The 24,265-nt window shown below is 54.4% G+C and overlaps 8 protein-coding genes across 8 annotated transcripts; 4 read left to right on the top strand and 4 right to left on the bottom strand.

The window, feature by feature from the left end:
• Positions 1 to 957: 957 nt before the first annotated feature.
• ACET3X_009432 (uncharacterized protein) lies at positions 958 to 3,000 on the top strand (the record flags this gene model as incomplete). Its single annotated transcript, XM_069455626.1, has 1 exon — positions 958 to 3,000. The coding sequence occupies one exon, from the start codon at positions 958 to 960 to the stop codon at positions 2,998 to 3,000; it is 2,043 nt and encodes a 680-aa protein (XP_069303509.1).
• A 770-nt stretch (positions 3,001 to 3,770) lies between these two features.
• ACET3X_009431 (uncharacterized protein) lies at positions 3,771 to 4,371 on the bottom strand (the record flags this gene model as incomplete). Its single annotated transcript, XM_069455625.1, has 2 exons — positions 3,771 to 4,201; positions 4,317 to 4,371. 2 exons carry the CDS (start codon positions 4,369 to 4,371, stop codon positions 3,771 to 3,773), a joined length of 486 nt encoding a protein of 161 aa, XP_069303508.1.
• Positions 4,372 to 5,066: 695 nt separating this feature from the next.
• On the top strand, positions 5,067 to 7,539 carry ACET3X_009430 (uncharacterized protein). The gene is made up of 7 exons (XM_069455624.1): positions 5,067 to 5,414; positions 5,555 to 5,620; positions 6,047 to 6,122; positions 6,195 to 6,257; positions 6,306 to 6,428; positions 6,475 to 7,312; positions 7,363 to 7,539. The coding sequence occupies exons 1-7, from the start codon at positions 5,390 to 5,392 to the stop codon at positions 7,483 to 7,485; spliced, it is 1,314 nt and encodes a 437-aa protein (XP_069303507.1). The 5' UTR covers positions 5,067 to 5,389; the 3' UTR covers positions 7,486 to 7,539.
• Positions 7,540 to 7,742: 203 nt separating this feature from the next.
• ACET3X_009429 (uncharacterized protein) lies at positions 7,743 to 13,993 on the top strand (the record flags this gene model as incomplete). The annotated part of the gene is made up of 6 exons (XM_069455623.1): positions 7,743 to 7,776; positions 7,858 to 8,073; positions 8,123 to 8,756; positions 10,314 to 10,352; positions 10,551 to 13,906; positions 13,968 to 13,993. The coding sequence occupies 6 exons, from the start codon at positions 7,743 to 7,745 to the stop codon at positions 13,991 to 13,993; spliced, it is 4,305 nt and encodes a 1,434-aa protein (XP_069303506.1).
• A 280-nt stretch (positions 13,994 to 14,273) lies between these two features.
• On the bottom strand, positions 14,274 to 16,379 carry ACET3X_009428 (uncharacterized protein; the record flags this gene model as incomplete). The annotated part of the gene is made up of 6 exons (XM_069455621.1): positions 14,274 to 14,831; positions 14,883 to 15,365; positions 15,418 to 15,815; positions 15,849 to 15,961; positions 16,014 to 16,193; positions 16,240 to 16,379. The coding sequence occupies 6 exons, from the start codon at positions 16,377 to 16,379 to the stop codon at positions 14,274 to 14,276; spliced, it is 1,872 nt and encodes a 623-aa protein (XP_069303505.1).
• Positions 16,380 to 19,094: 2,715 nt separating this feature from the next.
• ACET3X_009427 (uncharacterized protein) lies at positions 19,095 to 20,458 on the bottom strand (the record flags this gene model as incomplete). The annotated part of the gene is made up of 2 exons (XM_069455620.1): positions 19,095 to 19,202; positions 20,033 to 20,458. The coding sequence occupies 2 exons, from the start codon at positions 20,456 to 20,458 to the stop codon at positions 19,095 to 19,097; spliced, it is 534 nt and encodes a 177-aa protein (XP_069303504.1).
• A 551-nt stretch (positions 20,459 to 21,009) lies between these two features.
• ACET3X_009426 (uncharacterized protein) lies at positions 21,010 to 21,564 on the bottom strand (the record flags this gene model as incomplete). The annotated part of the gene is made up of 1 exon (XM_069455619.1): positions 21,010 to 21,564. One exon carries the CDS (start codon positions 21,562 to 21,564, stop codon positions 21,010 to 21,012), a length of 555 nt encoding a protein of 184 aa, XP_069303503.1.
• A 642-nt stretch (positions 21,565 to 22,206) lies between these two features.
• ACET3X_009425 (uncharacterized protein) lies at positions 22,207 to 24,162 on the top strand. The gene is made up of 4 exons (XM_069455618.1): positions 22,207 to 22,720; positions 22,776 to 22,804; positions 22,862 to 23,390; positions 23,446 to 24,162. Exons 1-4 carry the CDS (start codon positions 22,676 to 22,678, stop codon positions 23,755 to 23,757), a joined length of 915 nt encoding a protein of 304 aa, XP_069303502.1. The 5' UTR covers positions 22,207 to 22,675; the 3' UTR covers positions 23,758 to 24,162.
• The last annotated feature ends 103 nt before the right edge of the window (positions 24,163 to 24,265 follow it).

Genomic DNA, 24,265 nt, shown 5'->3' with positions numbered 1-24,265 from the left:
TGTTAGGTTCTCAAAAAACTTGGAGAAGCTGGTGTAGTCTTCCGCAAACGACAAGTCGCGTGTGGTGCGGGGTTGTCGAGAGGCCGCATGCGATTGCGACGTCTTAGTCGGAGAAGAATAGATGGCTTCTTGGTGTGTTTTGTCGATGAACTGATGCCAGGCGCGAGATGCAGCGGTAAGAGATGCTAAGGCTGAGACGGGTGTGAAGTCGAGGATGCGGAGCACGATCTCCGGAGGAAGGACCGTCAGCGGGTCGGCAACGGGGCGAAGCGAAGCCGGTTCGTGATTCGTGTAGACGGATACAGAGTCTTGATCCATGCTCATAATATTGAAGCTGGAATGCGCTGTTTGTCGTCGCACGATAATATTCTTGACGGATCAAAGAAATAGCTCCCCGAGATGAAGTCATTGTGGAGCAGTCACGTTCACGTCCCAAGGAACATCACAAGCTCAATTGCAAACCAACACAACCACACTTACGATGATCGCCTTCAGTTGCGCATTACATTCTGAACGATTGAAGCAGATTCACATAGGAAGTTTAGACTAACTCCATAGGACTGCACGTGGGGTACCCGCATTATTTCCGGAAGTACGAGGAAGCGCAATCGGCGCATCTCAGCCGACACGCAGGTCAACGTCCTAGCACATATCGGAGAGATTGATAACGAATGCCATTCCGATGACTATAAACACCATCCGATATGCGATAAGCAACGAATCGGCGATTTGCATCCGGTTAGCCATCGATTGTGGAGATGCAGCCCGCATTTTGCCAAGTCACTAGCAGCTTCGGCAACAGCGTGGTACTGCTTACCATGAGCAAAAGAGGCATCTCTGTATGTCCGGTTATCTTGGGTATCAAGCCAGTATTGGCTGTGATACACCCGAAGTGTATAAAAGAGTCCCAATGGCGATCTGGAAGTTGGTAGATGTGCCAGCCACAACACGCTCACCATGGCGGGCCGTATTCTCTTCTCCGGATTGCTGACCGCATCTCTTGCGTCCATCTCCGCCTTGGCCGCTCCCGTTGTCAAGAGGAATCTCTACAGCTTCGTTCTGGAAAACCCGTATAGTGATACAATTTTTGAGCTGGGGAATGTTTCATACCTGGCAAATACCAAGTACCCGAAGGCGAGCGCTGGCTGCGCAACGGCTGGCACATCTACGTCGATTCCGATCACTGTCGTCAGGACCAACGAGACCGCTATCACGAAGGATGTTCTAGCGAGCATCATAGCATCGTACCTCGAGGGCGACGACGTCTTTAGCCATGACTTTCTGGACGGGCTTTATCTCTCATCGAGTGTCAAGTCGACCTTGGATGCTTCTGCCGTCGACTACCTAGCAACCTCCTTCAACACGAGCATGCTTTTCGTAGACGCCTCGGTCACTGCAGGCGCCTCAGCAAATAAGGTGGTACTTCAGTCACCTGTCGAGCTTCCCGCTGGCCCATACCTCGCATCTGTCGAGGACGGTTCCGTGAGATTTGCTACAGTGTATCGGCTTTACCCAGATACCTACAGGACGTTTCTCTTCGGCGCCTACGACGCGAATGACGGACAAGACAATCACAACCCACTCGGTGTTTTCCTGCCCAAATTCTGGGATCCCATGGTTCCTGTTCCTTCACGCATCTACTACTGGGGCGACGACAGACCCCTCGCAGGCGAGCGCGTCGCAATCAAGGACCTGTACGACGTCAAAGGCCTGCAAACCTCCGGTGGCAGTCAAGCATGGGCTCGTATCACACCAATCGCGAACGGCACAGCACCTTCAGTACAGCAGATTCTCGATCTCGGAGGCGTCGTAGTCGGCAAACAGAAGCTCGCTCAGTTCGCCTCTGGTGCCAACCCCTGGGAATGGCAAGACGAGCACTACCCATTCAACCCGAGAGGAGATGGATGGCTCACGTGCTCGGCTTCCTCATCCGGCGGCGGCTGCTCCATCGCCGCATATGACTGGCTAGACTACGCCATTGGAAGCGACACCGGCTCCTCTATGAGACGCCCAGCCGCAGTAGCCGGTGTATACGGCCAGCGACCCAGCCAGGGCATGATATCCCTCGAACGCGTCATTCCCCTAGGCGCCGCAACCGACACCGCCGGCGTCTTCTCCCGCGACCCGTACAAATGGATCAAGTTTTCCAAAGCCTGGTACACGCCCTCCCTCTACCAGGACGTATCCATAACCGGCCTATCCCCCCTCTCCGTCCCAGACACCGCCGCATTCCCCAAAACAATCTTATACCCAACCGACTACCTGCCCCTCAACAACAGCGCCGCAGAACCCATTCTGCAAGACTTCATCGCAAACCTGTCCCGCATCTTCAACATGACAGTCAAAGAATTCAACTTCACCGCCACGGTCCAAAACTTCTCCAACCCCATCGCCAGCAACTTCACCACCATGAACGCCGCCACCAGCGTAATAAACACATGGTCTGCGTGGACCGTCGTCGGCAAACCCCTCCTCACAGCTTGGGCCGCCCTCTTCGACGGCCGCTTCCCTCCCATCGACCCCGCGCGCCGCCCAGGCTGGTCCACCTTCAACGAAAGCCGCGTGAACCAAACAACCTACGACGCAGCGCTCGTCACCAAGAACACAGCCGTGCAATGGTACGAGCGCGAACTACAATATTCAACGCCAGAGTCCTGCTCAGAGTCCATCATGCTCTACGACATCGGCACAGGCGGCCTCCCCTCGTTCCGCGAAAAGGAACTTAATGACTCGCCCGACGCGTCGTATCTGGCTGTTACGCCGCCGGGGGCGAGGATCACGGGCGCGGGTATCTGTCCGATATTTGGGTGTGCGGATTTTACCGTGCCGATTGGGCAGGTGGGGTATAGGAGTAATGTTACGTTTCATGAGGAAATGGTGCCTGTGACGATTAATTTGGTGGTGAAGCGTGGGTGTGATTTTGTGCTGTATAATATGATTGAGAGGTTGGCGGATGAGGGCGTGTTGAAGAGGGTTAAGACGGGGAGGACGGCGTTTTGATGGGACAAGGATGGAATGGGATGAGATGTGAATGGTTTGATGCGCGATGCTGAGTTCACGGGAGTCGACCTTAGATTAAGGGGTTCCTGGTGGTGCTGTAATCAGTGTGATGATGTTGCCTTTAATGTTGACGAAGAATTAAACTATGCATAATTGGATGGGCGGGATTCAATCCAAATAATGCAAGTGTCCTCACACCGTGTCCTAGTGCAACCATACTCCCAGCAAAGCTCTGTCTATCACTAAGCGTTATAGACCGTGCGAGATACTTTAGGAGTTCCACCACCCGGTAATCCCGGATCTGCATGCAGCTTATGGACCAAATAGCTGCATGGATAGTACGGGGTGGATTAGCCCTCGTTGTGTGAACGAGCCTTGGTCGCTGACGCGAAACTTTGTACATTGCTTTTGAAAGCCGAGACTCGGAAAGACGACCGCACCAATAGAGCGGAGATTGTAGTTTGGCAGAGCCAAATTGCATTGTTTGCGAACCAAGCTGGTCCGATGCTCTTGTAGCCCAAGAGCGGGAATGCATCATTCTACCTCTCGAAAAGCGACCACAACGCCAAATGTAGAGTAGACAGTACAATGCCCAATGTCTATGGTTTCCGCCGACGCTTTTGAGATGCCGTAGTGATGCAGTATTAGAAGAAGGAAAGAAAGAAAGAAAGAAAAGATGAGAACATGTGCCTGAGACATGAGATATGCGCCCAGGATGCCTCGTGGTGCCTGTGTGCGGCTCTGCGCACCTACAAGCACCGGTCAACCATCTATGATCGATGCATGGTACACCGGTCCAGCGCGTCGAGCAACTCTGGCCGTTCCGCCAAGGCCTGTCGCGCCTCGGTATAGCTGAACCAATTCCGATTTCGCTTGTGCTGCTCCGGCCACTGCGCCTCCTGCTTCTCGACGGTCGCCTCGAAGAAATGGTACGAGGCCTTTGGGGCCTGCGAGGTGAGCTGGTCGGGTCTTCGCTTCTCCGGAATCAGGCCCAGGTCGTAGTTGATTTTGCATATTATGCCAGCCTCTTCCCAGGCCTCGCGTTTGGCGGCGTCCTGGGCCGTCGCTTCGTCCGTCTCCCAGCCGCCTTTTGGAAGCACCCAGCCGTTGCGCTTGGTGGACTGGATGAGCAGCACGTAGTACTTGTCGGCGGAAAGCGGGACAACACCGGCGACTAGCCGCTCGCCTTGGGACCCATAGCCTGCCGCCAATCAGCCGAAACCCAAAGCGGTGAGTGTGGGAATGGGGAAATTCGCGGAAAGGGGATTTGGATTTTTTTTGATGCGACTTTGTGGGGTCTCGTGAGCAAGACTTACGTTGGTTCACGCGACCGGTGCGCGACTGCATCGACAGCTGCTGGGTAGCGGCCATGTCGAAATAATGTCGGCAAGGGGGAGGCGCGCAGAGATATGTGTGGCACCGCTTGTATGCGACTCGCTCGACGCGACGGCAGCAAGACTCAACAACGGACTGGGTCGGAAGAGCAGAGGCGAGCCAGGCGGTGAAATAGGAAAGCAGCCGAGCAGACAGCGAGGGTGTGGCTCGGGAGAGAGTGTGTGTGTGTGTGTGTATGTGGCTTCACGGGGGGCAAGGAGTAGTGTCAAGTGTGAAGGGGGAGAGGGTATGGTAGGCAAAAGGGCTGAGCGAGGCTCAGTCCCGCGGATGACGGGGCTGAGGGTGTTGAAGGAGCCTGCGAGCAGCAAAGAAGTTCGGCATGGTGGATGGATGTTTTAGTAGGTGGTTCCGGGTCAGGGACTTTTTACGTGGAAACTAAGGGCTCGCGGAGCGTCACGCCTGTCGCCAAGGCCCGCCTGCAAGAGGAGCTTTGTCCGGGGTGTCTGCACAGAGCTGCACAAAACTGCAATCAACGGCAGCCAGACAAGGCACTGACTTGCTGACCCTCACCTATCGGCGCACGAGAGAGTGGCCGTCTACGGTCCCAGCGCTGCATAGGGAGCTGGCGGGGCACGCGAGACCAGCGCGCCGCTTGCAGCTTTCTCTGTTGCCTGTCCTGTCCTCTGGATGACGTACAGGCATTCAAAGGGCACACTGCCCACTAGAAAACGAGCAATTGCCCCCGTGTAGACGCTGATCAGAGCCTCTGGTTGCGCGCCCTGCACGCGCCGTGATACAACAACCTTTGCATTGTGTGTGTGTTGACCCCGCGACCGATCGTCCCTGTCCGCCAGAACCACCGTCGCCATTCCACACGCTGACCGCCTGGCCTGCCACCCGACCGTCCCCCCAAGAGCCCTGTTCCGTAGCAAGTGGGCGTGGACAAGGAGCTATTATTCATTCTCCCTCCGGCTGCCACTGCTCGCCGCCGCGACGACGCTCGAAGCCGCGGCGGACCACTACCCCCACCAGCTCCCACGCTTATGCTGCCCTCATGCAGTCCAGTGTGACGCCCTTCGGTATGTTCTGCTCCAACCATTTCCCTGGGTTCCGGCTCGTGCCTGTCTGGCTGGACATCACGTACCTGTGATGCTCCCAGCAATACGGACGTCGCATTGCAGACCCTGGCCGTCAACGAGTTGCTAACGCCCATTTCCAGGCTACAGTAGTGAGTCGTGCGGGTACTGCAAAGACGCATCGAATGGCAGCAGAACCGCAAACTCTCGTACGTGGATTTTCATCGTCGTCCCTATTCGGTCGTGGCCTGGATCGTCATGCCTGCATACCGCTGTCAGAGCGGTCAAGCCATCTCACACGAACAATGGGCGTCAACGGCCGTCAGTCTTGCGTCCGGCGCTTTTCTCGCCTGCATTTGATGTTCCGTTAAGGTTACCTGTCTCACGTGCAGCCCCGCGTCGCATGGAACTTTGAGTCTTGCCCGTTCCTAACATGCCCGAGCGGTGCATTGCCGCCAAGCATCGTCTGCGTCGGCTCGTATACACGTCCAGATGTTGCATGATGTAAATCTAAAATCGTGAGATTGATTGCATCACAGCACATCTTCGTCGCGATCATGAGCTCTGGTAACTTGAGCGGGGAAAATCGGAATGAGGCTGCGAGCCGAGAGCACAGACTGACCTTACTCGATTAGGAGCAAGTTACTACTTCTCGTCGAAAAGCTTGACCGTCGACGTCTACCAGCTTCTGGTGGACCGCGGTTGGAGAAGGTACGACCCACTCATGCACGGCACATTACACACAGCACTATGCCTACAATAGCAGCTGACAGCGGCTTCTAGATCTGGTACCATCTTCTACAAGCCAGATGTGCTGCGACACTGCTGTCCGCACTACACGATTCGGTAGGGAGGCTTGCAGCAACGTCCTGTCAGAGACTTACCCGAGACTAGTCTACCCGTAGCCTCGTTCAAGCCCTCGAAGGATCAGAGGAAAGCGGTCAACCACTGGAACGACCATGTGCTGGGCGAGTCTTATATGAAAGAGGCTTCCAGGCTCTACCCGATATCGAAAGAGTGCGTCACAGTACAGCAGAGGTGTTACTGGGCTGACCGTCACCAGGGAGAAAGCTCGGTTCAAAAACACGTTTGATCTCACTCGTGAGATTCACAAGACGGAATACGACAATGTCAAACGGCCACCTGAGCCCACACACCGTTTTGAGGTGACACTCGAGCCAGCGGCCTTCACGCTTGAAAAGTATGAGCTGTTCAAGAACTACCAGCAAAACGTGCACAAGGAGAAACCCCACGAGATTTCTCAATCCGGTTTCAAGCGGTTCCTGTGCGAATCGCCATTGAAGCAGACTAGTAGGACTGTCGAAGGTAAGGAGCAGCTCCTAGGATCCTACCACCAGTGCTACCGGCTCGATGGGCGTCTCATTGCGATGGGTGTACTCGATCTGCTACCCCACTGCGTCAGCGGTGTCTACATGCTCTATCATTCCGACTACGAGCAGTGGCAATTCGGAAAGTTGAGCGCGCTACGAGAAGCTGCGCTGGCGCTCGAGGGCGGCTACCAGTACTACTACATGGGATACTACATCCATTCTTGCGTCAAGATGAAGTACAAGGGCGACTACAAGACGCAGCATGTTCTGGATCCTGAGACGTACGAGTGGCATCCGCTCGAAGGGGAACTACGCGCTCTGCTGGATAAGAAGCCGTATGTCTCGATGTCTAGGGAGCGCCGCAGGAAGGAGATGGGCGTCGAGGGAGAGCAAGACGATTACTCGGATTATCCCCATCCGACGGCTGCTGAAGCTGGCGAGGCTGTCAACAAGGGCATGTCGCTGTTTGAACTCAGGGTGCCGGGCCTCATGACTGCTGAAGAAATCGAAGAGCAACTTGATCTCGCCACGATGCCCATTCGCGTTGGTGGGAGGATGGCGGAAGCTCAGGTGAGCAAGCTGATTGCATGAGACGCCGACTTTGTACTGACTGCTGGCAGGACCTAGTCTCTTGGGACGGCAGCGAATTGAAGAATCCAAAGTCGATTAGAGGTATCATCGGTGAGATGGTCGCGGGCATGGGACCTGAAGTTGCGTGGCAGGTTGTGGTGCAGTTGGGATGAACGGTGCAAAGGCGCGTATAGAGATGCGTGTGCCGAGCACGTGTAAAGGGTGGCGACTATATAGCCTGCTCTGCATAGACATCTGACATCCAAGGCCTTGATTCATGGTGTTGTGTGATCAATCTCATTCGCAAGGTTTCCCCTAACGGCGAAGTGGCTGAACCCTTTGAGCCTAGCCTGAACGGGAGGCCGAGGCTCCGAATGCCCTCTTGGTAAATGTCCGCACACAGCACACGTCGTCGTCGCAGCACGCAACAATGTCCGACCTCACCCTCATTGTGCGCCCCCGTGGTATGCTTCTCCCCTGTTGCATTGAGTCGGCTTCGGTCCGATTGAGTGCATCCTGACATATGTGTATTGACCCCTCCACAGGCCGTCCGATCAAGAACCTCCCCGAGACCATCACCGTCCCCGCGGATGCCCCGGCCGCCCACATCTTTGAAGAAATCGCAAAGGCGTCGAGGTTCTCGATCCACCGGTTGAGGGTCACCAAGGGCAGCGACGGATCGCCAATCAACAATGTGCGGGACGTGACGGTGCACGACACGGGCCTCCGTAACAAGAGCGCTGTGGACGTCAAAGATCTCGGTATGCTACTCTCTGCCTCTTCACCAACAGACGACTGACAGTGTGCCAGGCCCCCAGATCTCATGGCGCACCGTCTTCATCGTCGAGTACCTTGGGCCCCTGCTCATCCACCCGCTCATCTACTTTGGCCGCTCCCTCATCTACGGCACCTCGGCCCCTCCGTCGCAGCTCCAGAAGCTCACCTTCCTCATGTGCGTCGCCCACTTTGCGAAGCGCGAGTTCGAAACGCTCTTCGTGCACCGCTTCTCGTCCGCCACGATGCCCATCATGAACATCTACAAGAACTCTGGCTACTACTGGCTGCTCTCAGGCGTGAACCTGGCATACTGGAGCTACGGGCCCAACAGCCCAGCTGCTCGGCCCTCGAACCCGCTGCTCACATACCTCGGTGTGGCGCTGTTTGTCATCGGCGAGGTCTGCAACTACAGCACGCATCTGACGCTCAAGAACCTGCGCCGCCCAGGCAGCACCGAGCGCGGTATCCCCAAGGGCCTGGGCTTCGATCTCGTCACATGCCCCAACTACATGTTCGAGGCAATGGCGTGGATCGGCGTGGCGCTCGTCAACTGGAGCTTGAGCACCGTCCTCTTCATCATTGTGGCCGTGGGACAGATGGGTGTGTGGGCGTGGAAGAAGGAGAAGAGGTATCGCAAGGAGTTTGGCGACAAGTACAAGAGGAAGAGGTATGCGATTCTGCCTGGTATCTGGTAGAGAGTGTCTGGCGGGATAGTGGTATCAGGCGACAGGCGTGGGGTTACCGGCACGGCTGGCGCTTGCTGGCGCCTGCTAGAGGTTTGGTGCTAGTGGATACAGGCCAGCGATGGAAGAGGGATGGTGTGTGAACGACGGTGGCATGGAACTAGGGTCGCGGCAAGGCGCACTTCGAAGGATGAGGGCGCGAAGGCTGCCACACCGGGCTCAGAACGGTAGGACCTCCGCAGGTACCCGTATCTAGCGCGTCGATGCCTATAGTTACTAACCGCTCACTGATGCGTTCCATCGTTCCGTATGCTAAAGGACGTTGTGGTGACGAATGTGTGTGGGACTTTGTCCGCATGTGCTTTGCGTCATGTTTCTTATCAAAAGCCTGTTGTAACATCCCAGTAACGACTCGACAAGCCGCGTGACGATGAATATATGCTTGGCTGTAGCCTTCTGTACCCATCCCATCCAGACATGCCCTAACCCCGATATTTGCTTTTTTGACTTGGAGGCGCGTTGCATCTGCCCGCGGCGGCCACTCCCATGTCGCGCCGGGCAAGACCGATTTAGAGCTAGACCCTGCATGAGCGCGGGAAGGGAAGGGGAAGGGCAACACCCATCTGTCCTCTCACCACCTACTCAGTCATCATGCCAGGGAAGCAAGAAAGAAAACAAAAGCTCACCGACACTTTCCATCAAGTGAGGCTGAAGCCAAATGGTATCGAGGGCCGCTGTCTGCCTGCAAGAAGGCTGCGAGCGAGCGACTGAGGCTGAGACCTTCCGACCTACCCTGCGGGCCCCGCTAGTTAATCCTGGGTTGCGTGTGCTGCAGAGAGGATTCCTACCAGACCGCACAATCAGCGGTCCGCCGCCGCCGCCGCCAACAAAAAATAAATCAACTCAGCCCAGCCGTTCGTGATCAGCCCTAGCCTAGCTCACCTCTTCACCTGCCGGATGGGCTAATCGTGTGCGTTTCCATTGGCCCCATTTACTGCATTTAGTACAGCGGGGCCACGGCTTGGGAGAGCTTGGGAGCTAGGAATTGGGTGGGGAGGGGGACCGCTCAGCTGTGGATGGATGGTATCCCCGGTGCGGGCTGCCTGCCGGTGAGAACTACTGTAGAAGGATTGGAAGGCATTGCTGTGCTGCTGTGGGACCACATCCATGTAGGCTTCAGCCGCAATTACAAAGGACGATCGCTATCGGGAGAGTGACGCGGTGGGCGTATAAGAGGACTGGTGGTGGGACAAGGCCATTGTTCTTTAAAACCCTTCCTATGTTCCCTGTGTGAAACATATTCGTTATTCGTTAGCGGTTGCTTCGTTGGTTGCACGTATACCCCTCCGCTGGCTGCTTGTTTTTTGTGGTGGCGTGCAAGTAACCTACATATACTTACAAGACTGGGCCGCGCAAGCTCGCGTGATAGATCTCTTGTATACTATCGCGGTTTCTGGGAGCTTGTCGAGGCGCGTGGTATTTGAATTCTGATTGCGGTAGTCCGAAAGCGGTAATCACGTACGCCTGAGTTGTGCCAGTAGTGGAAGTGAGCTTCACACAGAGAACGGATTTGGTTATATGTAAGTATCGCTTCACCATTCCTATAATCCCATTTTGAGATCCCTCCTCCACTTTACTGTCGTTTCCGGTGCTCCGCCGGTCATACACGCATCCTCGAGTAAAGAAACCTAAAGTATGGCCCGTCAAAAAGATCGTCGTCTTGGTTCGGATGGAGGAACAGACTCAAAGCCAAAAACATCGCTAACGCGGAAATTCAGCACATCCATCGATATGTCTGGCCTAACTGCAGAGGCGAAAGCGGCATGGGACTCCCATGTCGATACCCGCACAGGAGCTGAGCCTCCCAGACCAGCCGACCCGTCCGAAATCAGCAACTTGAGAAACGCCATCGGTGGATCATTCAAAGCTGCCGCAGCTCTTATCGGCGCCGCTGCAGCCCCCGTCCCCGACCAAACTGGTGATGGCTCCAAGATTGCGCCAGAAGAAAAGGCCAGCCTCTACAAGAAGATTGAAGGCGGTCTCCGAGACATGTCTCACCTCGGCATCGAGAATATCCAGAGCTTGATGGAGATTCAGAGGGAGAAAATGCTCGGTGGATATACCGACGACAAGACATACCTCATGGAGGGCCTGATCCGGACCGCTGCCGCGCTGCCCGACGGATCAAAGACCAGAGAGGCAGTGACGGGTCAGTTCCTGACACAGCTATGGGGTGACTTGCAGCACCCGCCGCAGTCATATCTTGGAGCAAAGTACCAGTACCGCTCCGCGGACGGATCAAACAACAGTCTCGTAAACCCGCAAGTCGGCGCGGCAGGAACTCCGTACGCCAGGACTGTCAAGCCAGACATGATGCAGACCCCTGCCCGTCCAGATCCTGGTGTGGTGTTCGACAGCATCATGACGAGGAAGCATGCTGAGCTGCACCCAAACCGTATCTCGAGTATGCTGTTCTATCTGGCTTCTATCATCATACACGACTGCTTCCGTACGAGCCACGAGGATTATTCAATCTCGATGACGTCTTCGTACCTCGATCTATCGCCGTTGTATGGCAGTAACCAGGCCGAGCAGGATATGATGAGGACTGGACGCGACGGTAAGATCAAGCCTGACTGCTTTTCGGAAGCGAGGCTGTTGTTCTTCCCTCCTGGCGTTGGTGCCATGTTGATCATGTTCAACCGTTTCCACAACTACACGGTCGAGAACCTGGCGGCTATCAACGAACAAGGGCGTTTTACGAAGCCATCGAACGAAGTACCAAAGTCTACTGGCGACGTCGAAGTTGACAAGAAGACCAAAGAAAAGTACGACGCGGCATGGAAGAAGTACGACAACGACCTTTTCCAGACTGGTCGTCTCATTACATGCGGCCTCTACGTCAACATCATCTTGATCGACTACGTCCGCACCATTCTGGATCTCAACCGGACGGACAGCAACTGGCAACTGAACCCTCGCGCTGAAGTCAAAGACCTACCTATGGGCATCGGCAACCAAGTCTCCGCCGAGTTCAACCTCGTATACCGCTGGCACTCTACAGTCTCTGATCGCGACGAGAAGTGGACGCAGGAGATGTGGGATGGCCTCTTCGGCGAAGGCCGCGATCCCAAGAGCATTGGCAAATACGAGTTCCTTGGCCGGTTGAATGAAGTCTACAAGAAGACTGATCCTGATCCGTCGAAGCGCCACTTCGCTGGCCTGGAGCGAAGTGAGAATGGTACACTGCCTGACCAAGGTCTGGTAGATATCTTGACATCGAGCATCGAAGACTGTGCCAACTCGTTTGGGCCGAATAGGGTTCCTGCCGTGTTCCGTGCTATTGAAGTCCTTGGTATCGAACAAGCGCGTTCGTGGAACTTGGGATCGCTCAACGAGTTCCGGAAGTACTTTAAGCTGGAGCCACACAACACTTTCGAGGACATCACGTCAGACAAGTATGTGCAGGAGCAGCTCAAACACCTCTACGACCACCCCGATAAGGTAGAGATCTACCCTGGTATCGTCGTCGAGGACGCAAAGAAGCCCATGGCTCCCGGTTCTGGTCTCTGCCCGTCGTACACCGTCTCCCGCGCTGTTCTGTCAGACGCCGTCGCGCTAGTCCGCGGCGACAGATTCTACACGCACGACTACAACCCACGCACGCTGACCAACTGGGGCTACCGCCAGATTGACAGCGATCCCGGCGTTGACAACGGATGTGTGTTCTACAAGCTCTTCCTCCGCGCTTTCCCACAACACTTCAAGTACAACAGCGTTTACGCCCACTACCCACTAACCATCCCGTCGGCCATGCACACTGCGCTCAAAGACCTGAAGAAAGACAACCTCTACGACTTCAGCAAGCCAGTCGCTACTCCACACCCCCGGCTCGTCAAAGAGTACAAGCTCGCCACGGAAATCATGAAGGACCAAACAACTTTCAAGGTCGTCTGGGGCAAAGCCATGGAATACATCATGGGCCCTGCATCCGCCGACTTTATGCTCGCGGGCGACGGACCCAAGAACACTGCGTCTCGGAAAATGGTCAGCAAAGCACTCTACATCTCCGACTGGGACAAGGAAGTACGCAACTACTACACCCTCAAGACGCGCGAGCTGTTGAAAGAAAAAAGCGCGAAGATTGCAGACTTCAACCAAGTCGACATCATCCGTGATATCGGCAACCTCGCACATGTCCACTTCTGCTCCGAGCTCTTCATGCTGCCGTTGAAGACTGCTGAAAAACCTCATGGAATCTTTACAGAAGCAGAACTATACCTCATCATGTCGTCGGTGTTTGCGCTCATCTTCTTCGACGCAGATCCCGCTTCCTCATTCCCCTTGCACGTCAAAGCCAGAAAAGCAACGCAGCTCCTCGGCCAAATCGTCGAAAAGAACGTCAAAGCAATTGCCAACTCCGGCTTCCTGAGCAGCATCATGGCCACCATCTGGCCGCAGGAATCCGTGCTAAAAAGCTACGGCGTACACATGATCAAGCGGCTCCTAGAGAGCGGCATGTCGCCCGAGACACTAACCTGGGGCCACATCCTCGGTACAGCAGGCGGCATGGTATCGAACCAAGGCCAGCTCTTCGCGCAAACAATCGAATACTACCTCCTCGGCGCAGGCAAAAAACACTGGCCCGAGATCTCTGCACTCGCACAAGACGACAGCGAGGAGTCGTTCGAGAAACTAATGCACTACACCATGGAAGCCGGCCGTCTCAACGGCGAAACCGGCGTCATCCGCGCCGTCGCAAAGCCGACTTCCATCACCGAAGCCGGAGCAACAAGGACCCTCGCGCCCGGCGACGCCGTCTTCGTGAACCTGCGTGCTGCGTCCCACGACTCGGCTATCTTCCGCAACCCGGATGAAGTCGACATCACAAGGCCGCTGGAGTCTTATATCCACCTCGGACACGGCCCGCACCAGTGTCTCGGTCTGCCGATGACACGTGTTATCCTTACTACGATGTTGCGGGAGGTGGCGCGGCTGAAGAATGTGAGACCGGCGCTGGGGCCGCAGGGCAAGATCCACAAGGTGGAGAAGAAGATGGGGCCTGGAGAGGACAAGTATAGCTATCATGCGTATTTGACGGAGAACCAGGATATGTTTTTTCCGTTTCCTTGTGGTAAGTTGCTTATTCTGAGCTCTGACTTGGGTTTGATCAGAGGTGCTAACGAGATGTGTAGCGTTCAAGGTGTGCTGGGATGATTAGGTGGTGTGGGGCGATGGGATTTGGGATTGAAAGATAGGGACGCAGTATCCAGCGTACGTAAGGAGTTCTCTAGGCGTTGAAGGATAGTCAAGGAGGATGAAGATGTACGATGGTTGCTGTTTATGGTAGCTGCCTTGTTGAAACTAACGACGAGTACCTCCTGGGTGTTTTGCCAACGTCAACAACAGCATGAATGAACTGGTTACAATCCAGTAGAGAGTTGGAAATCTGTGATTTCGCCTGCAAAATGTCCTCGCGGAACACAAATGTGACGCAAAACTTAGTAGAATCTCTTCATAGGCGGCACACTCGCGGCCTCCTTCTCATCCAACGTCGCCATCTGTACCGCTCTCGTCCCAAACCTCACCTCCTCCCCCACATTACTCTGCCACGTAAGACTATGCTTCATCCACTCCTCATCATCTCGCTTTTTAAAGTCGTCTCTTGCATGCGCTCCTCTACTTTCCGTCCTTGTTAGCGCCGCCTTGCTCGTCTGGCTTGCGTTGGTAAGAAGATTCCGTAGTTCAAGTGTCTCGATGAGGTCAGAGTTCCAAATCAAAGATCGGTCAGTGACGCGTAGGTCGGTGGTGTATTTGTTTTCAATGTCGCCCAATTGGGCATTACCTTTGGATAGGGAGTCGTGAGTGCGGAATACGGCGGTTGTGGATTGCATGGTGCTTTGCATGGAGTTTCGTAAAGCGGATGTTGGTGTGCTGCCATCCGACTCTAGGAAAGTGTTGATCTCGCTGATCGAGTCGAGGCCGACGTTGTCAGGAGCTGAGTGATGTGGCTCTGATGGTGCGTGATTGGCAGAGATGTGTAGTGCTGTCGCTCTGCCCTGGGGGAATGTTAGCAGCTACTACTAGTCAGATGTGTTCTGGGTACTTACAAAAACTACTATATCGAGCAAGGAATTTGCTCCCAATCGATTCGCGCCATGCACGCTTACACAAGCAGCCTCGCCAGCCGCATACAGCCCTTCAACAACGTCCTCTTTGCCACTCTTCGCGTCGACGTTCAGCACCTGTCCATGGTAGTTCGTCGGGATGCCGCCCATGCAGTAATGTACTGTGGGTAACACGGGTATCGACTCTCTTGTGATGTCGATACCAGCAAAGATACCCGCTGTTTCCGCGATTCCAGGCAATCTTTCCATGATGACGTCCTTTGGTATATGCGATAGTTGAAGATGTATATGGTCTTTGTTTGGTCCGCAGCCACGACCTTCTAGAATCTCGAGGTTCATAGAGCGTGAGACGACGTCACGGGATGCGAGGTCTTTCGCAGTGGGAGCGTATCGGTGCATGAAGGGTTCGCCCTCGCTGTTGAGAAGATAGCCGCCTTCGCCACGCGCGCCTTCTGTGATCAAGACCTAAGCCGTTGTTAGTCAGAATGAGCTATGATATCGTCGGTTATGGACGTACGCCTGCGCCGTAGATGCCGGTGGGGTGGAACTGCACAAACTCCATGTCCTGTAGCGGTAGTCCTGCTCTCGAGACCATCGCGCTGCCATCACCCGTGCTGGTATGCGCGCTTGTCGCACTGAAGTAAGCTCTTCCGTATCCTCCCGTAGCCAGCACCGTATTTCTGGCGAAAATCCTATGCGTCGTTCCGTCCTCCATGTTCATAGCCGTTATGCCCACGCACTTATCCTCGCTCATCATCAAGTCGAGCGCAAACCACTCGATGAAGAATTGTACGCCTTCTTTCAGGCTCTGCCCATATAGCGTGTGGAGCATTGCGTGCCCAGTACGATCTGCCGCACATGCCGTTCTGTAGGCCTGTCCACCTTTGCCGTACTTCAATGACTGCCCACCTAATGCTCGCTGGTATATCTTTCCTTCGTTCGTCCGACTGAATGGCATGCCATAGTTCTCGAGTTCAACGACCGCTGGGACTGCCTCGCGCGTCATATAGTGGATAGCGTCCTGGTCACCGAGCCAGTCCGACCCTGGCAACAGAATCAGTCTCTGTCCTTGCTCTTGTTGTAGTCTCAAACTCACCCTTTACGGTATCGTACATGTGCCAGCGCCAATCGTCTTCCGTCATGTTGCCGAGCGCAGCATTGATTCCGCCCTGTGCTGCGACTGTGTGCGATCGGGTAGGGAAGAGTTTCGACACGCATGCAGTCTTGAGTCCAGCCTCGGTAAGTCCTACAGCAGCTCGAAGGCCCGCGCCGCCTGCTCCAACAACGATTGCACTGAGTGAGGTCAGATACAAGCGTTTGATATATCAAAGGCTCTTACTCGTAGTGATGATCAATGACCGTCAGGTTCTTGACGTTCGGCCCATTCACCGAGGCAAGATTCCTCCGCTGTCTTGGGTTAATCCACTGCCGATGAGCACTGTACTGGTGGCGCGAGATGGCTCGCGCAAAGGCACGCATCATGAAAAGCGATATATGAGAAAAGGATTCATTGGACGTTAGCTACGAAACGGACTGGACTTGAAGGTTTCGGATAGCAGATGCAAGTGTTAGCACCAGCCGCGCTAGCATGTAGCCACTCGGTGTACCCCTCTGAGCAGGTCATCCTCGGCTGTATAAGAATCGAAGGCGGGAGTTTGAGATGTTACGCGACTGGGGAACTTCTATGTTGGGTAGCGCTAGAGCCTCTCGACTCAATTCTTGGACTGTAGAAACACGGGTATGATCAATCCTCAGCATGCTCGTATTGCGGCATGACGCGTTGTCCGATTGACCTCAATGGTTTGCGGGGTAGACGAGAGTGAAAGCTGGAGACGCCTGACGCGTCGAATAGCCGGCTGCCAAGCACTCGGGAATAGCGGCACTAGCCAATCGGTGATGGTGCATTACGCAAGGCAAGAAACCGACCACCTTCATCGGCTATACGACCTCGTACCAAAATGAGCTCTCCAAAAGCTTCGAGTGTGCCGTAAAGTCTCATCCTGTGAGGGCCTACGCCTTGTGTGCTAGGCTGTGGCTAATGTTTGATTGCCAGAATGACCGTCCTTCGATGACGTCACGCGAAGGCGGGCCATACCTGGGTAACGCGACGATGTTAAATTGCATACACCTGATCTTGGTGAATCACGAAAAGATAGAATAGGCGTATGCTCAGATATTCGTTGGCATATGATAACAGAATGAACGCAGTATTAGTGGGCATAGACAACTATCCAGGTTTTGCAGCGAAGAGCCGAGGGCGTAGGAAGGGCTGAAGCAGATATCACGGACACCTTGAGGCGATGTCTACCATTTCAGTGTGGTATCGAGGTAGGACTTCACCAACTCTCCGACGTCTAGATCACAAACCACACACTCTTCCATGTCCGCGAAACCTCTAGGGAGAAAAGCACAACCAAATATGACAACGCCTCCCCTAACAACCGAGTGGGCAAAAGCGTGTCATGCAGACCAACTTTCCAACTACCCGCCTGACAACGTACCTACACAACTCATCACCATTCTCGACAGCCTCATCTCTCGTCAGACCTCATCGAAAGCCTCCGCTTCCGCGACAGCAACCCTCGTCCAGTCTCAACACGACATAACCCATGGCCTGTCATGCCTAATAGCCCTATTCCTCTCCGCCGCTCAACAAAACACGCATCTCGACTCACTAGACCTCCTAGTATCCTACCTCGTCGAATTAGCAAAACAACCCGATGCCATCAACGAAGACCCAGAGCCTAAAGTATTGGACGAAGGCGGAGGCGTGCTGCACGAGATACCATCTGGTGCACCGATCATTGTAGAAGGGAAGAAGTTGTGGAGTGGATTACCGATGTTGGGTTGGAACATTACGGAATGGTTTCAGGATATGTAGTGGTACAAAGAAGTGTACTTATATCTCGTTTGTAATGTCATAACTAACTTGAACCAGGACCTAAGCTGTGGACTCACGACCTCCGTGATCCGGCGGCACTGGAGGTTGCGGCGGCTAAATGGAAGGATCTCAATGTGCTACTTGCGCTCATCGCACGGAATCCTGATGCCCAGAATATACCATCGCTCGCTGGCTATATCAATCTTTCACGTGTGACTTTGTCCATGGCGCTGGAACATGGTCCTGACACGAGGCTGGGTAGGAACACCGCGATGCATCTACCCGCCGCTACGGTGTGGTTGTCTATCGCGGGTGAGGATGTAGAGAGAATGTGCGAGATTGGCGAGCAGAAGATGCCTGCTGGAAATCTTTGGGCAGAAAGAGTGGGAAACAAAGGGTGTGGAGACAGTGAAGTGGTTGACAAGAGCCGATTAGACTTCTGGAAAGAGGGAATGGCAGAGTTATAGCATGGTTGAGATGATGCTACTATACTTGCCTGTACGCGTCTACGAATAGTGGAGTGTCATGACTTATTCGCTAATGCCTAGGTACATACCAGATACTTGCTTCGGCTCTCCTCCGACACTCACTACTAAGCTCGACCTCACAGCTCGTATTGTTCTCATCCAATATACCAATGTTTCCCGCTGGTGTAACTACCCCTACCGGCGTCTTACTTACCACAGGTCTTTTCTCAACATCTACCTTACTGAGCTTTGGTTCTAGAGCGGACCTCGTCGAAGCCGTTGTACTGTCTAGACGTGGCTGTGGAGCAGAAGGAGGAGTATCCATATTCGTGTTCACAGTGAGTCCTTCAGACCTGTTCTCAACACCTCGTTTCTTAGACAAGCGCCGTCGGGGTAGCTCTATCGGCATGCCGTTGTTGAACAAAGGGATTAGTTGGCTTGCGGTCAAAGAATTCTCGCGTCTCTTGTTTATTGGAGGAGACGGTGTGATGGAAGTGTCGGTTGAAGAACCAGAGGCTGCTTTTGTTTGGCTGTAGACTGACAAAGATGACGAGTCAGCTGTGTACTGAGTACACCTTGATGTCGGGCGATCATTAGTCGGTGATTCGACAGTATCTTGTTTACCTCTCGATACCGGATGGCTTGAAGGAAGTGGCTCGGTATCGTCGTACATGAAGGATGCCGGCAAAGAGGGTCTTGAAGTGCTAGAAAGGTCTAAGCAGTCCATCTTGGGTGTAGCTAGTTGGGCACACAACAAACGAATGTGTGTGATTGATTGCTAGATGCGTGATTCTCAATGTTTGGGGGCCTCTCTAGAATCTCAAGACCTCTCTAGGAGCATTTACACTACGCGTCGAAGTGGGACCAGAAGCGCTGTTGAGAGTCACTGTCTGCGCCTTCACTCTCAAGATCAGTGGAATAGTTGAGTCCTCTTAGGAGATTATCAAGCTCGTGCTGTGGGTCTACGTCAGAGATTATCAGGGGACATTTTGACGCTTTGCGGTTCCTCTGGACTTGGTCGTCATAGTGAATCAGCTACGTATCTACAACAAGGTATAGTGAGGTGATAATCCTTTCCAGAGTGAAACACGCAGTAGGCATAGTGTCTCAAGTCTTTGTTTTTGAGATGATGTGTACAAACTGCGAGCATGAGTGCAGGGAGGACATGCTATCACTACCATTTCTGTTCCTGTTCTATCAAGCGCGATACCCATTTCAACCCCCAACAATCAAAGCACCGCCCTCTCCCGACTAGGCAACACGACCTGCTCAACAACAACCTTCCTCCACTCCTCCTGCCCCTTTTCAATATCCCCTTTCCTCGACTCATCCCTCTTCGCCCAGCTCACAATATCACGCGCATGCTGCACCTTTCCCTCCCACGTCAAACAACTCCACTTCGAATCTTCCTCCCACACCGCCACTACACCACCATCCCTCCCCACCTCCAACTCCCCTCTCGTACCACAAGTCACACACCCAATCTTATTCCTCCCGTGCTCCAGCAAAAACTCAATCTTAGCAAGATGACAATGCGGACACGCATTCCCCTCTTCATCCCCAAGATACTTCGCCTCATCATACGCCTTCCCCATCTGACTCGCCAGATTCGCCCCCATCCGTTTCGCGCGCGCAATCAGCTCCTCACGCAAACACACAGCCCCCGACGTCCCCAAATCCTGCCCAATAAACTGATCCACAACTTTCGCATGCAGCGCATAAAACAACAAATGCAGCGTCGGCAACACCATCGTGAACTGATCCGGCGTACACGATCCACCCACAGCAATAAACCCCAACACCCGCGGTTTTAACAGCCGTGCGTCGAGGTTCTGGGCATTAAACGTCTTCCCGAAGGTAACGTCGAGCGCCGGCCCGCCGATCCTGTCCATGAGGAGTTTGAGCGTGGCGAGCGGCTGGTGGCTGTATGTTGGTGTGGAAACGAGGATCGCGTCGGCGTTGAGGATGGCTTCGCGAACGACGGCGCGGTCGTCGGGTGCGTTGTTGGAGGCGGTGGTGGGCTTGGAGGCGAGGTCGAAGCCGACGGGGCTATCGAGGGGTGCTGGGTTCGTGGGTATGGAAATGGAGGGGACATGTATCCATGATGTTGTTGTGGTGGAGTCAGACTCTGTAGCTGCTGTCAGGGCGGCTTTGAGGAGGATTTCAGAGTTGCCAGATGGTGTGCCGTTTGCGAGACCGAGGATGTGCATTGTTTTGGTTTGGTGGGTTTGGTCAAATACATCGACACTTGTTTTTTGTCCATTGCTTTAATATATACTGGCGGTCAAAGAGAGGTTGCCGACTCAGACTCAGACGTGCGGTCCAAATGTAAGTCCGGGGTCGGAATGTGGAGGACCTGTGGTGGGGAGACATGACCCTGCCCTGCTGATCTTGGCAAGTCGGCCATATCCCCATGCAGTAAGTGAATAGCACCGGATAGCGCGGAGAAGACAAAGGCACAAAGTCTAAACTCTTTCCAAAATGTTCCATTGGACACAGTACATAATTCTGTACCAACAGTGCTTGACCAAAATGTCAAAAGCTGGCTAATACCAGTCGAGATTAGAGTAACAGCAATAGCAACGCTCACCCAGGTATTGAACGCCTTCGATATGCAAACGCCAGCGGCTATGCATCCTTCCAGGCCATGCAGTCGCTCCATCGTGAACCATAAAACCATAATCATAATGCATCCGTGTCGTGTCAGTCGCGCCATTTCCATGCCGAAACTCCCATTAATTCCAAATTTTTCGTAGCGCGGTCATCGTTGCATGTACATGCCAGTCGTAACCATGACGTTACCGTAACGCTCATTGGCGTGCCACAGGTACTTGAGAAAAACAATAGCCTTGAGGTAGACTTTCATAATGCGCCTCCGTCGCGCGCGGTCGGCTTCCAGGATGTTGCGCAGTGCCTTTGACACTGCAAAGGGCGAAGCGAGTCTCCGAGAGGGCGACTGGATGATGGCCGGCCAGGATGACGCTCGGGTAAGCTTGGGTGGGCACATGCTCGACGCCTCGGGTAAGAAAGCCTCGGGTGTCTCTGGCGCGTCGTTGAGTGAAGCAGGACCGAACTTCGCATCCAGAGGTTCGTATTCAAAGACTTCTGGGATGCTTCCGAGGGTGGGTGCAAAGGCCGAGGACCGCGGAGTGCCGGGCTGGTGTGACATGTCGGTGGTAGGGGTTTCTTTTGGCAGTTGGTGTCCTCTTCGTGGTGGGGAGGGACGGGCAGTCTTTTCCTTGGGTGTGCGTGGTGAGAGAGGAATGGAGGCTGCTGGAGTAGTTGGCCAGAGCGGAACCGAGAAGCGCTTGAACATTGTACTCGTTTGTTTTGCAGACGCGTGAATGAGCAGAGCGTCGCATCGCGGCGGTGAAAACAGCAGCATACCGAACAGTGAGTACGAGTGACGCACGGAACGAGACTTTGACAATGAGGCTGGAATCAGGGATGGAGACTGGGAAAACGAAGGAAAGCAGCGAGACGGCGGCAGTGTGTATTAAGGCTGGTTCACCAAGAAGATTAGTCGCGTGTATAAACAGTGTATCCCCGCTGCTGCAGGACGGCAAGGGCACTAGGCAATGGGGCCCAATAATGTTAGCATACTGGTGACGGTGATCGTGTGGACGAACGCGTTTGTTTTCGAGACAAGACACTGGCAAGCCACCTTCCCGCCGTCACACGAGCTGACAGTGCGCCGACTTTGGGTGAGACTATCAGTCCCAGCTGGTTGATGCTCCCCGGTGCTTTGGAGAGGGTGCAATTTTACCCCGCGGACGCATTGTGCGATGGAAGAAGAGGAATGACGTCGCCATGGAAAAGTTTTGGATCGAGAGATCGAGAACTCACATCAACCGGTGCAGAAGGCGCCAACGGTACGCTAGCGCCCAGCCCAATCACATGTCACACACCCCTTCCCGTCCCCAGCTTCCTCACACCACCATGCACTGCTGCTACACATGGCTCGGGGTGATACGCTGTGCTGTATCGCCGCCTGATTGAACATGGCCATCTTCGTCTACCATGTGCATCACCGGGTAGCAAGAGCCTTGACACTTGACATGTCGCTGTCTGGGCAGCTTACCTGCACTCCGCGGACCCGTCTCCTGGCAGCCCCTCACCGATGAGAGCGTGTGCTGGCTTTGCACGTTTCAATAGAGATGCAAGAGGGAAGATGTGCGAAAAGTGATCGGGCATCGCGCTGTGTGTTCGAGTCCATGGAGAAAGCACTCTGCTGCTGGACCCTTGTAGGGTCGTGCCCAACCGCCTACCTGGGATGCGGAGAAGCTATAGCTACACAGCCCAGAGCTCCTCCTCCCTCTTGTTGATCGCCTACGCTCCCTGGCTCACGACCAAGTCCTCGTCGCTATTCATTTACACACCCACTTTTTATACCACCAAATCAACGGATCAACGCAGACACGAACGGCATGACGTACACCAGGAAGCAGGTCGTGACCTGCCTCAGCGTGCTAGTAGGTCCCACATGGTGATGGCAGCCTCGCACGTGCACCGACTAACACTCTCCAGTATCTCGTCATCGCAACCGCGCTCGCAGGGTAACAAACACCATGTTAACCGACGATGCTAGGCCCGCGCTAACACTTCTCCACTAGCTACGCTGCCTCCCGCGCGAACGCTCGTTCCGTGCCCATTTCCGACACGTTGACCGGCTTCACTACGGCTCTACCCATCGTCTCCGGCCTGCTGCTCGAATGCGGCTACGACTTTACGCGCCGCCAGGAGCGTCGCCAGCACTTGGGCCGTGGCGAGATTCAGCGCCCGCCGCTCGTTATTATCGCGAATACGCTCATCTTCATCTACTCGACCGTCGTCATCACCCTCGCTGGCACGCATGCCGCGCCGCCTTCTGGCCTAGACTGCGGGCTGCGTGAGCGCTGGCAGACGCTGTTCAAGAAGAAGGATGCGAGTGCCATCCGACAGATTCAGGATGCTTTTGAATGCTGTGGCTTTGTGAACTCGCGCGACATGGCATGGCCGTTTCCAGACAAAACACACAAAGCAGATGCATGCGAAGTCACGTATCACGGCAGGATGAACGGATGTCTGAGAGCTTGGAAGGCTGAAGAGCAGGTCATTGCCGGCATGCTCATGACCGTTGTCGGCATGGTCTTCATCTGGCAGGTACGTAGTGGGAGTTGCGGCGCTGCGAGGGGCCAATACTGACACTCTCTCCTAGTTCGCCATCATCGCCATCCCCACGCAGAAAGAGTCGTGGCTGCATCGCATTGCACCCGAGCGCCTCTCCCGCATGATCGCTGACGAGCGACACGGCGATGCCGAACCGAGACGTGCCATCGACTTTATCCCCGGATACAGCAGCAACCGCTATTCTGACCGCATCGAGGAGGAGACTGAAGAGACTGCAGAAGACGGCCGAGATAACGTACGTGCGATTGAAGAGGGGAACCGTCGTCTTGATGGCGCGTTGCCGGGACATGTGGGCAGCGATCTGCAGCCTAGTGTTGAGAACGAGTGGGCGAGGAATTAGGGACCTGCGTCTATACAAGAGACGGCGGGATGCGCCTGCTGTCGACGCACTCGAGCAGCGGCATTGCGAACAAGTCATTTGCGTGCGCTTCTGAATGACTTGTGGTTTCGCGCATCTCCACGATCATCCCGAAACTCCAGTGGCTATATCACAGACCGGAAATACGATGGACTGATCCTTTCTGGGCTACTGAATGAATACAGCATACGCTGAGCAGCGTGCAAGATGACTTTCCAGCACGGTCAGTAGTCAGGCTGCACGACAACAGCAAGTCTGAGATTATCTACACTCGCTTCTGGTGTCTTCTCTGCTTTGTGGACAAGACAGACACATATTCCTGAGCAAGCGAGACAGTACAGTGTTCTAAACAATACAACCACTGTGAGATTGTGTCGTGCATTGTTAGCCTGAAGTATATATGTTTGCACACTTGAACCCACAATGCATTTCAACGTTAGTCTCACTATATACTCAACACTCAGCACAGCATTGTTCCTTGCGACATAAC

The sequence above is a fragment of the Alternaria dauci genome, chromosome 9, assembly GCF_042100115.1.
Source record: "Alternaria dauci strain A2016 chromosome 9, whole genome shotgun sequence".
In the NCBI taxonomy this organism is placed as follows: domain Eukaryota; kingdom Fungi; phylum Ascomycota; class Dothideomycetes; order Pleosporales; family Pleosporaceae; genus Alternaria; species Alternaria dauci.
This window is presented reverse-complemented; position numbering and strand designations above follow the sequence as displayed.